Below are 14394 nucleotides of genomic sequence, written 5' to 3' on the forward strand. Positions count from 1 at the left end.
ATACTTTGCTTGGAAAATAAATCAACAAATACCCTACCATCTAAACCTACTCCACTATCAACTATTCTGCAATTACTGCGTCCAAAATACCAAAGTCGACTGCACTTTTATTGCAGTTTCAAAACTACAATCTTTTTTTTGTAAGGGCTGGATCAAATATGTTTATAGCTAACCCAAGACAGATCACTGCCTTTCTTCTTCTTCTTCTTCTTCTTCTTCTATGATATCATGGCAGACTACAAGCAAACGTTTAAAGTGCATGCCGCCACCTACTGTGTTAGAATGTCCGATCAATCATATGATCTGCCCTATTCTATACTATCATGGAAAAAAATTCTAAACCAAATAAATCGCTACTAACTTCTACCACACCCTCTCCCCCAAAAAACCTCCCCAACCCCATTAAACTTGATCTATATCATGCTGAAACAATCCACCCTTAGTTCAACCATTTCAACAGTAACATCTGTTACCCCCAATATCTCTTTTGCCTTCTCCACAATAACCTTTAACCTGCCATTTCTGCTTTCCACAACCCGAGTCGTATTGATAACCTTACCAATAAAAGATATGAAGTCAACTTTATTCATTTTCAAAATGTCATTTAACACCGCACATTCATGAGCGCAAGATTTTCTGAACTCAAAACCATGCCAAGACCATCAGAAGCACCGACTACAGTAGGTCCACTTACTACAGGAACATCCATGTAAGCTCCATCAGTCCGCACTGTAGTTCTACCAATCTGTTTTACAGCCTCTGCATATGATACATTATGACTGATCCTGTATCTATGAGCCTCTCTAGCTTCTCTCTGCACCTGGCATCCACCAAATGGTTCTCCCCCACAATTACAGCACTTAACCTTCACATTGCTTCCACATTCACCATAATCATGTTCCCCCCCACACTTGGCACATCTTTTCTTTCCTTTACACTGAGCATCTACATGGAAACTAAGGAATCCTATCTGTACTTTTCCCCTGCAAAACTTTCTCAAACCCCAGCATCACTGATAAGCTTTCACTTCTTTGACACTCTTTCCTACTCATCAACCTTTTGGCCTCAATCGCTCTGCCTCCCTTCACATTTTCTTTAATATCATCTATGGACATAGATATTGTGACCCCAGTGATGACTCCTCTCAACCTAGCATAAGCACCAGGTACATGGCTTTTAATCTTCTTCCCATTAAGCTTTTCCATTTGCAGAATCTTCCCTTGCTGAGCCTGGCTTTCCACAGCCTGTCGTTTTCAATGGGAACAAATCAGTCATAGTGGGAAGAACAATCAAGGAAGGGGGCAGAGCCAAGCATGTATTTGCCTATTTCTGTTAGGGAATGCCTACTCTAAAGTGCGCGTGTGCGATAACTCAATTTGCCCTTGCACTCCTTCTAAACAACGCAATTTTTGAAACTTTGGCAAAGGGTAAAGTCTACTGAACTTAGTCCACATTATTCGTAACAGATTCTAGTTTTGCGAACAGAAAACTGTGTTGGGATCAAATGTTTCATCAATGAGAACATTTGCAGAATTTTGTCCAAAATGCATCTCGCTCCATCTCCTCCCACTGCCGGCCATTGGGCTTCCTTTCACCACCATATTTGGTAGTGAGTGGAAAACGCCAAGCGTATGCTTCACATCCGGTTAAATATCTGTCTAATTGTTCTATCTGTGGCTGGATCCCTTCTAGACATGACCGTGGAAGACTGGAGCCCAATCCTATGAGCCCAAGTCAAGTGGAGCCACCTAGCGGTGAGTTGGTGCAGACCGGGACAAGCACAGTGGCAGCAGCTGCATCACACAGTTAATCAAGTTGATATCAGTCCGTTCTGAGAAGTAAACTATTGGAAGAGGGCTGCCAAACGAGTAAGTTTCCCGCAGCAATGAAAACTGAATCAGTATGTTGCCATTTCAAAGTTTTTAACTGATTGTAGCTACTTATGTGACTGACACGGTGCAGTTCTCAGGTGATTTGGACGAAAGTGCTCCGTGCCATGGCGTCAGTGCGTGTGGCTGTTCGTGTTCGACCGTTGATCAAAAGGTCTGTATCCCGATGCAGTCAGTCAATATACACAATGTCAACGTTTATGAACAGTTGATGGAGGTTAGGAATGTATTTTTTTTATTTTGTACAATTTAAAACGTATTTCCAGCACTTATACACAGTTTGACATTACTTATTCTTCATCTCCCGTGTAGCTCAGTTGGTAGAGCATGGCGTTGCAAGGTTGTGGGTTCGATTCCCACAGGGTATGAAAATGTATGCACTCACTAACTGTAAGTCGCTCTGGATAAGAGCGTCTGCTAAATGACTAAAATGTACATGGAGGGGTATTTTGAAAACAGTATAAGTGGAAAGTAAAAATGTTGCAGTTTTAATGTAACTGTCCAGTGACAATCTCACTTAAGTTCATATTCTGTTAACTCATACCCAAATAATGTTGTTGTGGCCAAAGCATAAATTATAGGAAAAAAACACTTCCAAAACCCCCACCTCAAACTTGTATCTCAAACAAAACCGTTTAAAACATTTTTGCTATTTCCTGGTAGAGGATGATGTCTGGCCAATCAGTGGTCTACTCACATTAATATTTTTAATGACTGGTATAGGCCCGCACCATTCTGTTGTTGGTGTACTTCCACACTATTCCAACATAGAAAAGCTTAATACCCCAAATTAGGAAGGAAAACTATTTCACTCAAAATGTCATTAATTATAGGTCATATTTCATAGAAATCTGCAAACATTGGACAATAACTTTAAAGGTCGACTTTGGGCAAAAATAACAGCTTTAAACTGCATAACTGATTAATGTACTATCACAGGGTTTCCCTCCATCTAAACGTGAATCGATTCTCAATTGTGGTATGGCTCTAGAAACATAAAGCCCCGTCCTATCAAAATAATTTCACAAATGCAAAATATACCTTTACTGTACACTGTTTTAACAGTTGCAGCCAACAGTATTTTTCAGTGACAGCACATTTGTGTCTTCCGTTTACACACAGATGTTCGGAGACGCAGATGATTAGCACAGATAGTCGACTCTGTCTTTGGTCTGTTTTCCATAAAGAAGCGCTGTAACATGGAAATATGGCCATGTGGGAACCCTAACCCTATAAAGGTGTTTAATAATTTGACCTTTATTTTTTTGAAAAATATTTCTTGCTGATATGAAACATGCGTTCCTTATGTTTACAAAGCCATACCGCAAGCGATGCGTGTTAACATTTAGAGCAAGCGTCGGGGCTCTTAATAAAACTCTTCCGGCCAGAAGATAGTATCATCAATAGGCGCTAAAGGTAGTTGGCGTCTATATGGGCTAGACACAATTCAGCATATGAATGAAGGCTATATACACTGCTAAAAAAAACACTAAAATAACACATCCTAGATCTGAATGAATGAAATAATCTTATTAAATACTTTTTTCTTTACATAGTTGAATGTGCTGACAACAAAATCACACAAAAATTATCAATGGAAATCAAATTTATCAACCCATGGAGGTCTGGATTTGGAGTCACCCTCAAAATTAAAGTGGAAAACCACACTACAGGCTGATCCAACTTTGATGTAATGTCCTTAAAACAAGTCAAAATGAGGCTCAGTAGTGTGTGTGGCCTCCACGTGCCTGTATGACCTCCCTACAACACCTGGGCATGCTCCTGATGAGGTGGTGGCTGGTCTCCTGAGGGATCTCCTCCCAGACCTGGACTAAAGCATCCGCGAACTCCTGGACAGTCTGTGGTGCAACGTGGCGTTGGTGGATGGAACGAGACATGATGTCCCAGATGTGCTCAATTGGATTCAGGTCTGGGGAACGGGCGGGCCAATCCATAGCATCAATGCCTTCCTCTTGCAGGAACTTTTGACACACTCCAGCCACATGAGGTCTAGCATTGTCTTGCATTAGGAGGAACCCAGGGCCAACCGCACCAGCATATGGTCTCACAAGGGGTCTGAGGATCTCATCTCGGTACCTAATGGCAGTCAGGCTACCTCTGGCGAGCACATGGAGGGCTGTGTGGCCCCCCAAAGAAATGCCACCCCACACCATGACTGATCACCGCCGAACCGGTCATGCTGTAGGATGTTGCAGGCAGCAGAATGTCCACGGCGTCGCCAGACTCTGTCACGTGCTCAGTGTGAACCTGCTTTCATCTGTGAAGAGCACAGGGAGCCAGTGGCAAATTTGCCAGTCTTGGTGTTCTCTGGCAAATGCCAAACGTCCTGCACGGTGTTGGGCTGTAAGCACAACCCCCACCTGTGGACGTCGGGCCCTCATACCACCCTCATGGAGTCTGTTTCTGACCATTTGAGCAGACACATGCACATTTGTGGCCTGCTGGAGGTCATTTTGCAGGGCTCTGGCAGTGCTCCTCCTGCTCCTCCTTGCACAAAGGCGGAGGTAGCAGTCCTGCTGCTGGGTTGTTGCCCTCCTTCCTCCTCCACGTCTCCTGATGTACTGGCCTGTCTCCTGGTAGCGCCTCCATGCTCTGGACACTACGCTGACAGACACAGCAAACCTTCTTGCCACAGCTCGCATTGATGTGCCATCCTGGATGAGCTGCACTAACTGAGCCACTTGTGTGGGTTGTAGACTCCGTCTCATGCTACCACTAGAGTGAAAGCACCACAAGCATTCAAAAGTGACCAAAATATCAGCCAGGAAGCATAGGAACTGAGAAGTGGTCTGTGGTCACCACCTGCAAAACCAGTCCTTTATTGGGGGTGTCTTGCTAATTGCCTATAATTTCCACCTGTTGTCTATTCCATTTGCACAACAGCATGTGAAATGTATTGTCAATCAGTGTTGCTTCCTAAGTGGACAGTTTGATTTCACAGAAGTGTGATTGACTTGGAGTTACATTGTGTTGTTTAAGTGTTCCCTTTTATTTTTTTGAGCAGTGTATAATGTTTTGATATAGTCATGATTCACGCAACACATTTAAAGTCCAATGGTGATTTTTCAAAGATTAACTACACAGTTAAAACTCTTCTTACCTGATAAGAGGGGGATTTCTGGTTCAAGTAAAATTATCATCATGACACTAACAATCAATCGGACTCTCCCGAGTGGCACAGTGGTCTAAGGCACTGCATCGCAGTGCTAGCTGTGCCACTAGAGATCCTGGTTCAAATCCAGGCTCTGTCGTAGCCGGCCGCGACCGGGAGACCCATGGGGCGGCGCACAATTGGCCCAGCGTCGTCCAGGGTAGGGGAGGGAATGGCCGGCAGGGATGTAGCTCAGTTGGTAGAGCATGGCGTTTGCAACGCCAGGGTTGTGGGTTTGATTCCCACGGGGGGCCAGTATATAAAAAATAATGTATGCACTCACTAACTGTAAGTCGCTCTGGATAAGAGCGTCTGCTAAATGACAAAAATGTAAATGTAGACCTACATTGGGCATTGTATACAGTTTTCTACATAAAACAGCCTGACTGACTTCAAGTAAACTGTTCACAAAATCTACGTTAATTTCACAGAGAAAAGGAAATGTCTGCGACGGTCATTATCCACATAGAGGGGAGCACCACTTCTATAGACTGCAACAAAAAGGTGAATTATTGATTCATTTCAATACAGCACAATTTTCAATACAGTGATTGATTTTTTTAATTTTATTATTCAATGAACAGACAATGTTTAAGAGATACATTTTGGTACAGATATCAGGACCAACTAAAGGCTCTAGAATGAGGATGACATATTGCACAATGACCACAATAACAATACCTCTCCTGTTTTATAAATTAATCAAAGCTATTATGTTTGTAGCACATATCCAAATGCATCCCTGGCACTGGGCTGAAGGACAGAGGCAGACATTCATTCTCCTATGATTTCTCCTACGATTCTACTGATGTCGGAAGCCCCAACTTTGTGCCTCAGGAGAAGGTATAGAACACGTACACACACACCTCTGAACATGCAGCCACTCTCAATCCAAGTGGTACCCTGTTGGTTACAACTTCATCAACTAGACTCTCAGTAGTGTGTGTTCTCTTCTCTACATGGAGGAGAGGCAGTACATCTCTCTCTTATCTTGAGCTCTAGACTGGAGTCCTGCAGTGATGTTCTTCTAGCTCTTTCTCCTCCATAGCAAAACCCTCATACTGACTGAACTCACCTTGGTTTCACACATGCTTCAGGCTTAACCCCTATTTCACCTCTTACGCTCTCCCCGAGGGCCCTCTTCAACCACCCCCATCACTGTTGCACCCCATAGAATTACATATAGGACACCTATATGCTCCTCTCCCTCACCATTGTCTACTAAGATTCCAGTGTTGTGTACACCATGCACTGTCTGTATAATACTATAGAGTTTGAAGTAAGACCAACTCTTGTAAACCTGTCCAGAACCATTGCGTACTCTGAACCTAAAACCTACAGTGGGGAGAGCAAGTATTTGATACACTGCTGATTTTGCATGTTTTCCTACTTACAAAGCATGTAGAGGTCTGTAATTTTTAATCATAGGTACACTTCAAAAGTGAGAGGCAGAATCTAAAACAAAAATCCAGAAAATCACATTGTATGATTTTTAAGTAATTAATTTGTATTTTATTGCATGACATAAGTATTTGATACATCAGAAAAGCAGAACTTAATATTTGGTACAGAAACCTTTGTTTGCAATTACAGAGATCATACGTTTCCTGTAGGTCTTGACCAGGTTTGCACACACTGCAGCAGGGATTTTGGCCCACTCCTCCATACAGACCACCTCCAGATCCTTCAGGTTTCGGGGCTGTCGCTGGGCAATACGGACTTTCAGCTCCCTCCAAAGATTTTCTATTCGGTTCAGGTCTGGAGACTGGCTAGGCCACTCCAGGACCTTGAGATGCTTCTTACGGAGCCACTCCTTAGTTGCCCTGGCTGTGTGTTTCGGGTCATTGTCATGCTGGAAGACTCAGCCACGACCCATCTTCAATGCTCTTACTGAGGGAAGGAGGTTGTTGGCCAAGATCTCGCGATACATGGCCCCATCCATCCTCCCCTCAATACGGTGCAGTCATCCTGTCCCCTTTGCAGAAAAGCATCCCCAAAGAATTCTGTTTCCATCTCCATGCTTCACGGTTGGGATGGTGTTCTTGGGGTTGTACTCATCCTTCTTCTCCCTCTAAACTCCACTCGCCGTGTTTGGACCAAAAAGCTATATTTTTGTCTCATCAGACCACATGACCTTCTCCCATTCCTCCTCTGGATCATCCAGATGGTCATTGGCAAACTTCAGACGGGACATGCGCTGCCTTGAGCAGGGGGACCTTGCGTGCACTGCAGGATTTTAATCCATGACGGCGTAGTGTGTTACTAATGGTTTTCTTTGAGACTGTGGTCCCAGCTCTCTTCAGGTCATTGATCAGGTCCTGCCGTGTAGTTCTGGGCTGATCCCTCACCTTCCTCATGATCATTGATGCCCCACGAGGTGAGATCTTGCATGGAGCCCCAGACCGAGGGTGATTGACCGTCATCTTGAACTTCTTCCATTTTCTAATAATTGCGCCAACAGTTGTTGCCTTCTCACCAAGCTGCTTGCCTATTGTCCTGTAGCCCATCCCAGCCTTGTGCAGGTCTACAATTTTATCCCTGATGTCCTTACACAGCTTTTTGGTCTTGGCCATTGTGGAGAGGTTGGAGTCTGTTTGATTGAGTGTGTGGACAGGTGTCTTTTATACAGGTAACGAGTTCAAACAGGTGCAGTTAATACAGGTATTGAGTGGAGAACAGGAGGGCTTCTTAAAGAAAAACTAACAGGTCTGTGAGAGCCGGAATTCTTACTGGTTGGTAGGTGATCAAATACTTAGTGGGGAAAAAAAGTATTTAGTCAGCCACCAATTGTGCAAGTTCTCCCACTTAAAAAGATGAGAGAGGCCTGTAATTTTCATCATAGGTACACGTCAACTATGACAGACAAATTGAGGGAAAAAAATCCAGAAAATCACATTGTAGGATTTTTAATGAATTTATTTGCAAATTATGGTGGAAAATAAGTATTTGGTCAATAACAAAAGTTTCTCAATACTTTGTTATATACCCTTTGTTGGCAATGACACAGGTCAAACGTTTTCTGTAAGTCTTCACAAGGTTTTCACACACTTTTGCTGGTATTTTGGCCCATTCCTCCATGTAGATCTCCTCTAGAGCAGTGATGTTTTGGGGCTGTCGCTGGGCAACACGGACTTTCAACTCCCTCCAAAGATTTTCTATGGGGTTGAGATCTGGAGACTGGCTAGGCCACTCCAGGACCTTGAAATGCTTCTTACGAAGCCACTCCTTTGTTGCCCGGGTGGTGTGTTTGGGATAATTGTCATGCTGAAAGACCCAGCCACGTTTCATCTTCAATGCCCTTGCTGATGGAAGGAGGTTTTCACTCAAAATCTCACGATACATGGCCCCATTCATTCTTTCCTTTACACGGATCAGTCGTCCTGGTCCCTTTGCAGAAAAACAGCCCCAAAGCATGATGTTTCCACCCCCATGCTTCACAGTAGGTATGGTGTTCTTTGGATGCAACTCGGCATTCTTTGTCCTCCAAACACTACGAATTGAGTTTTTACCAAAAAGTTCTATTTTGGTTTCATCTGACCATATGACATTCTCCCAATCCTCTTCTGGATCATCCAAATGCACTCTAGCAACTCTAGCAAACTTCAGACGGGCCTGGACATGTACTGGCTTAAGCAGGGGGACACGTCTGGCACTGCAGGATTTGAGTCCCTGGCGGCGTAGTGTGTTACTGATGGTAGGCTGAGTGGAGGACAGAGGAGCTTCTTAAAGAAGAAGTTACAGGTCTGTGAGAGCCAGAAATCTTGCTTGTTTGTAGGTGACCAAATACTTATTTTCCACCATCATTTGCAAATAAATTCATAAAAAATCCTACAATGTGATTTTCTGGAATTTTTTTTCTCAATTTGTCTGTCATAGTTGACGTGTACCTATGATGAAAATTACAGTCCTCTCTCATCTTTGTAAGTGGGAGAACTTGCACAATTGGTGGCTGACTAAATACTATTTTCCCCACTGTCATGCAATAAAATACAAATTAATTACTTAAAAATCATACAATGTGATTTTCTGGATTTTTGTTTTAGATTCTGCCTCTCACAGTGTACCTATGATTAAAAATTACAGACCTCTACATGCTTTGTAAGTAGGAAAACTTGCAAAATCGGCAGTGTATCAAATACTTGTTCTCCCCACTGTATATCGTTGCAGGTGTTTAAAGATTTGCGCTGTGATATTTCTCTGTATCATTGCAGGTGTTTAAAGACTTGGGCTGTGATGTCCTGGAGGCAGCGTTTGGTGGTTACAATGCCTGTGTGTTCGCCTATGGACAGACGGGATCAGGGAAGTCTTATACCATGATGGGAAGCCCAGTAAGTCACTTTTGAGACGCCATGATAATATGCACTATTGTTGATTCACTCCGGTCACAGAGCTGTTTTTTGAGGTAATGTTTGTGGTGTATCCTGCCACAGAGATCTTATTAAATAATATGCAGTTCTATGTATCCTGTAGTGTTGCCTTCAATTTCAATTCAGTCAATTCTGGAAGTAACCCTGAAGTTCCAATTCCAATTTTCCTCATTTAAAAACACATTTTCTTCCTGAATAGAAATGGGAGTTAAATAAGGTTATTCTATCTACATGTTTCTCTCCACTAATCAGAAAATGTGATGAGTGGAGCTGTCTGAGTCCTGTCCACTCTCTGCCTCTCTCTCCTCTGTCTCTTCTCCTTGCACAGCACAGGAAACACTCAGTACACAACAGTCAGACCGGCGGAGGCTAATGAGTTTTCTGCTTGTCTAACCACCAGGAGACTTATACAAGGTCAACACCACCATAGAAAGCTGCTGTCAACATGTTGGCTAATCATACAGGCCTACAGGGCTGTTAATAACCACATGCACTATCTGCTGTGTGTGCTAATTAAAAACAAGAGGACAGGACTTCACAAATCAGAGTGGACCGACGTGCTGTTACGCCTCAGTAACGCTAACTCCAAATTATATGCCCTGGCTGGCTGGCTGGCTGGCTGGCTGGCTGGCTGGCTAGTTGGTATTTGTAAGCTGTTAGAAGTAGTTGCCTGAATTGATGAGTCGGTGTGTGGACAGGACAGAAGAGGAGATGGAATGTAGGAAACCTTTTACCACACATAGTACTATCCCTGTTCACCATTAGAGGCTAAGGTTAATCAAATACAGTTTTTATTTATAACAAATGTAAATAATTCTGAAGGGTATTATAATATAATAACAGTATGTATGTTTAGCAAATATAAATGTAAGTCCTCTATGTCATACTTTCTACTCCTTGTGTTGCAGGGAGATATAGGTCTGATTCCACGGATCTGTGAAGGCCTGTTCTGTCAGATATCAGAGAAGAGCCAGGGGGATGGGGCCTCCTTCCGCACAGAGGTCAGGTAATAGTCAGCACTGCTGAGCAACAAACAACAACAACAACAACTAGGATGTTGTTGTGGAACAGTTTATGGCGACGCAAGGGATGGCTACAAGGTACAGATTTCCTCTGGGGGACCACTAGCAGTTTAAATACGTCTGGCAGACAGCGTGGTCCAATGGTCTTGGCTGGAGGGCATGTTAATTTAGCACTTATCTAACAAGTGACTAATTACTTGAGAAGAGAGGAATGGACCATGTGTGGCCATCTCTGTTGGTATTCACAGCGGTTACCTGGCCAGACTTTTAGCCAGTAGTGCAGATAAGAATAATATGTGGAGGATGCCCCGACTGGAAGTCTGAGGGACAATAGCTAGCTGACTGCTAGCTGAATTGACTGCCAATCCCCATAGAGGAGTGCTAGGCTAGTTGACCTGACTGCCAAACCCCATAGAGGAGTGCTAGCTGACCTGACTGCCAATCCTCATAGAGGAGCGATAGGCTAGCTGAGCTAATTGCTACAGTAGCTGACCTGACTGGCAAGCCAAGCTTCTGCCTTAATAAACTTCTGCCCATTGTGAATGATTGAGGAGTACAGAGTGCATACAGGATGTCTGTATGCCAATGAGCCTAAAGAAAAGCTGTAATTTAACATCTCTCCTGTCAGTAATAATTATTATGGCTTTTATGACTAAATAAAAACATTTCCCTGCCACTGTCAGAATAAATGGGTTGTGAGAACTATTGTAATTCAATAAACATCTAGGCGTTTTAAAAACGTATTCAGGTGGAAGTTGTTTCAGCTTTCATTTGTGTGCTCACAAAGAAATCATTGTTGACTGGAGCCAAACAACTGAGCGATAACATTAACCGTCTTTATTTCCTCCCGCTAACAACCGAACAGAAAATCTCTTTGTTCAGGCTGTGAAAATATCATTTGCTCCGAAGTTAATGTCTCTTTAATCTCTGTCAGTACAACAATAGATTAGGAAAATCATGGATTTTAATGTGTTTTTCTGACAGGGTTTAATTGGGTAATTCGCTAACTGAGAGCTGAAAATGAGCTTGAAAATACAATTTGTCAGTGGATGATTGGATCTAGTGATAAGTCGTGTTGATATTATTCTGATGGTTGAATGAAAGCAGCCATGTCAGTGTGACAGACATCAGGAACAGGAAATAGAGTAGCTATCTAACGTCTTCAGACTGACAATTCTCTAAGGTGTGATAGGGGAAATGAAGACAAGTAGCTTTAACCACATCAAATGGCAAACCTCTCTAGAGCATGTACCTACTGAAGGATGCTTGCGGTAGATTGTTCTGCAGCCCGACGATGGTGATGTGAAATGTTCCATGTCTTGTTCTGTTAGTTACCTGGAGATCTATAACGAGCGTGTGCAAGACCTTCTCACGACTAAGAAGAGCCCAGAGAACGGGTCAGGACTCAAGGTCAGAGAACACCCCAAGGATGGGCCGTATGTGGAGGGTAAGACTTGATCTCTCACCGCCACACTACCGCATAGATTAAGGACAGATCAGTGGTATAATCTTAGTGGTGACAAGCATAGAAATAGAATGAACAGAAAGGGTGTCTCCATTTAAGTCAATGGTGGCATAATGGGTGGACTGGCAGCCATTTTGACTGTACCCATTCCAGGAAGTAAAAACAGGAAGTGTACCCTTCAATCTGTGCTGTGATTTGTTGAGTCAACTCAACTGACATTACAGAAATACATTCCATTCTACATTACTATGGCAATCCAGCATCAGTTGATTGAACATTCCAAAATACCATGGGAATTATTGCATCACAATACCAGGCAGCCATTGCGAGTGTACCCATGAGTTTACCAGTCAAATTGCCAGGGTTAGTGCTTCCAAGACCGTTCAATTAATTATATTACCCTTTACATACAGAACGCCGGTACGGTAACGTGACGATAGCAACAATTGATAACATTTCAGACAATTTAAAAAAAGTGCACATAGTAGAAACATCTACCTTTTCAGACAGTAGAATTCTGCTCTGGCATAGAATGTTCTGTATTGTTTCCCTGACAACAATAAGCATAGCTGATTGATGCACTGCTGTGTCGTTTTTTTATGGTATGGTAGCTAGATGTGTTTTATTTCTACTAAATGTCACGGTATTTAATGAACTTTAACATCCTTTTTTAGGAAAGAGTGGTCTGCTCGCATGCAGCTCGAGATTATTTGATTGACAGTTCTGGTGATGGACGTTAGTCCCACTTCAGAAGCGACATTCCTTTACAGACGACAAGTAAAATGGCCGTTCAGTGGCGCTTCGAAACTATCTCCAGAGGTTTCGTGGCAGGCATTTAAAAAGCCGTAGTGTACCCTTACAGACAAGCAAACATGCCGAGGCGATTTCAAGGCGGCACATTCCATATGTCTGAAAAGGGTATGTTTCTATGTTGACAAGGCCCCTTTCTATAGTGAGGTTCTCTCACTGGTCTGGGCCGTAGACAGACATGATGCTAACCAACACAGACGGGTCATAGTGGCTAACAGGATCTGAGCATGTCAGCATATGTGATGTGTCAGGTGTGATTCTCCTTGCTGTGTGTGTGTTCAGACCTGTCGAAGCACCTGGTTCAGAACTACAGGGATATAGAGAAGCTGTTGCATGCTGGGAACGCCAAACGCACCACGGCGAGCACAGGCATGAACGATGTTAGCAGCCGCTCACACGCCATCTTCACCATCAACTTCACACAGGTACATACACACACTGTTAGAGACCAAGTGTTTTTTGTAATATAACAATACATGGTACTTTTATCCAAAGCATCTTACTGTACATTGAGTCATAAAAATGTTTGTCTGTGATCCCTGTGGGAATTGAACCCACAACCTTGCTTATCAACTGAACCACACAGGACCACTCGTGTTCATGTCAGTTTTTACTTGCTTGGTGTGTGTGTGGTTGACGCTTTTGATGTTGTAAATACATTATTTACTAGCCTTAGGATGCAACCGAAGACCAGCCCTTTAGAGCCAGTTAGTCCATTTTCTTATTGAGTAAATTTGTCCAATATCAGTATTGAACATGTTTGGTAGCACAGTATTGAGTGCTGATTTGCCCTGTTAGTTCCCTCTTGTAAATGAGTGGTTTGGATCCTTCTCTCCCTTAATTCATTCCTATTGTTAACAACTCTGTGTGTGTGTTTGGGCGTGTGTGTGTATGTACCCGTCTCCAGGCTCGTTTTGATGCAGAGCTGCCGTGTGAGACGGTGAGTAAGATCCACCTGGTAGACTTGGCGGGCAGTGAGAGGGCTGATGCCACTTGCGCCACCGGTGCCAGGCTGAAGGAAGGAGCAAACATCAACAAGTCCCTGGTCACACTGGGCATTGTCATCTCTGCTCTGGGTAAATGATGCTTAGTACACACACACACCAGGGTTTCTGTTGGCCGGTAATATTAATTTGTTATGAAAAGACGATAAATAAAATTGCCGCTGGCCAATTGTCCGGGAGAAGGAAAGAAAATCCCCTTGCAAAATAAAGCGTTTTAGCCTATTCATTGACAGAAATACCAGTCAATGTAAATGCATTTCACTGTTCATGGTCTATAGGTTAATTTGCATAATTTAGTGGAATTAAATTGGAGCGTGTGCGGTATATTTGTTATGTACCTTATTTATCACACGGGTACAGCATACAGATACAGAGCCTTTGAGTGGAAAATATGTCAGACAGCACGAGAGCTGCTGCTACAGCATCTCAAACAGCAAAAGCACAGGCAACGGAAGGCAGGCTTCATCAGCGCGTCACACCGCTTTGTAATGAGCAGGAGTCAGTATGCATTTTGAAAACATATACTTAATTGTTTGAAACCTGAACGTTTTACTACATGCTATGAGGCATGTCTTACTTTGCTTCAAAGTAGCCTAGCCAAAACCGGACCAGGCAATTTATTTTATATCAACTTTCTTTCGATGTCCAGTAGGCAAAGGCACAAT

The 14394-nt window shown here is 43.1% G+C and overlaps 1 protein-coding gene across 1 annotated transcript in view; it reads left to right on the forward strand.

The window, feature by feature from the left end:
• Nucleotides 1-1968: 1968 nt before the first annotated feature.
• Nucleotides 1969-14394, forward strand: part of LOC121568884 — a 69330-nt gene continuing 56904 nt past the window's right edge. Inside the window, exons 1-8 of the mRNA XM_045220841.1 lie at nucleotides 1969-2043; nucleotides 5493-5565; nucleotides 5785-5904; nucleotides 9273-9389; nucleotides 10337-10434; nucleotides 11782-11897; nucleotides 13008-13150; nucleotides 13633-13801. Of these exons, the coding sequence (XP_045076776.1) occupies nucleotides 1997-2043; nucleotides 5493-5565; nucleotides 5785-5904; nucleotides 9273-9389; nucleotides 10337-10434; nucleotides 11782-11897; nucleotides 13008-13150; nucleotides 13633-13801 (883 nt within the window). The 5' untranslated portion in view covers nucleotides 1969-1996. The remainder of the gene's footprint in view (nucleotides 2044-5492; nucleotides 5566-5784; nucleotides 5905-9272; nucleotides 9390-10336; nucleotides 10435-11781; nucleotides 11898-13007; nucleotides 13151-13632; nucleotides 13802-14394) is intronic.

This window comes from Coregonus clupeaformis, chromosome 1 (genome assembly GCF_020615455.1).
Source record: "Coregonus clupeaformis isolate EN_2021a chromosome 1, ASM2061545v1, whole genome shotgun sequence".
Classification (NCBI taxonomy): Eukaryota; Metazoa; Chordata; class Actinopteri; order Salmoniformes; family Salmonidae; genus Coregonus; species Coregonus clupeaformis.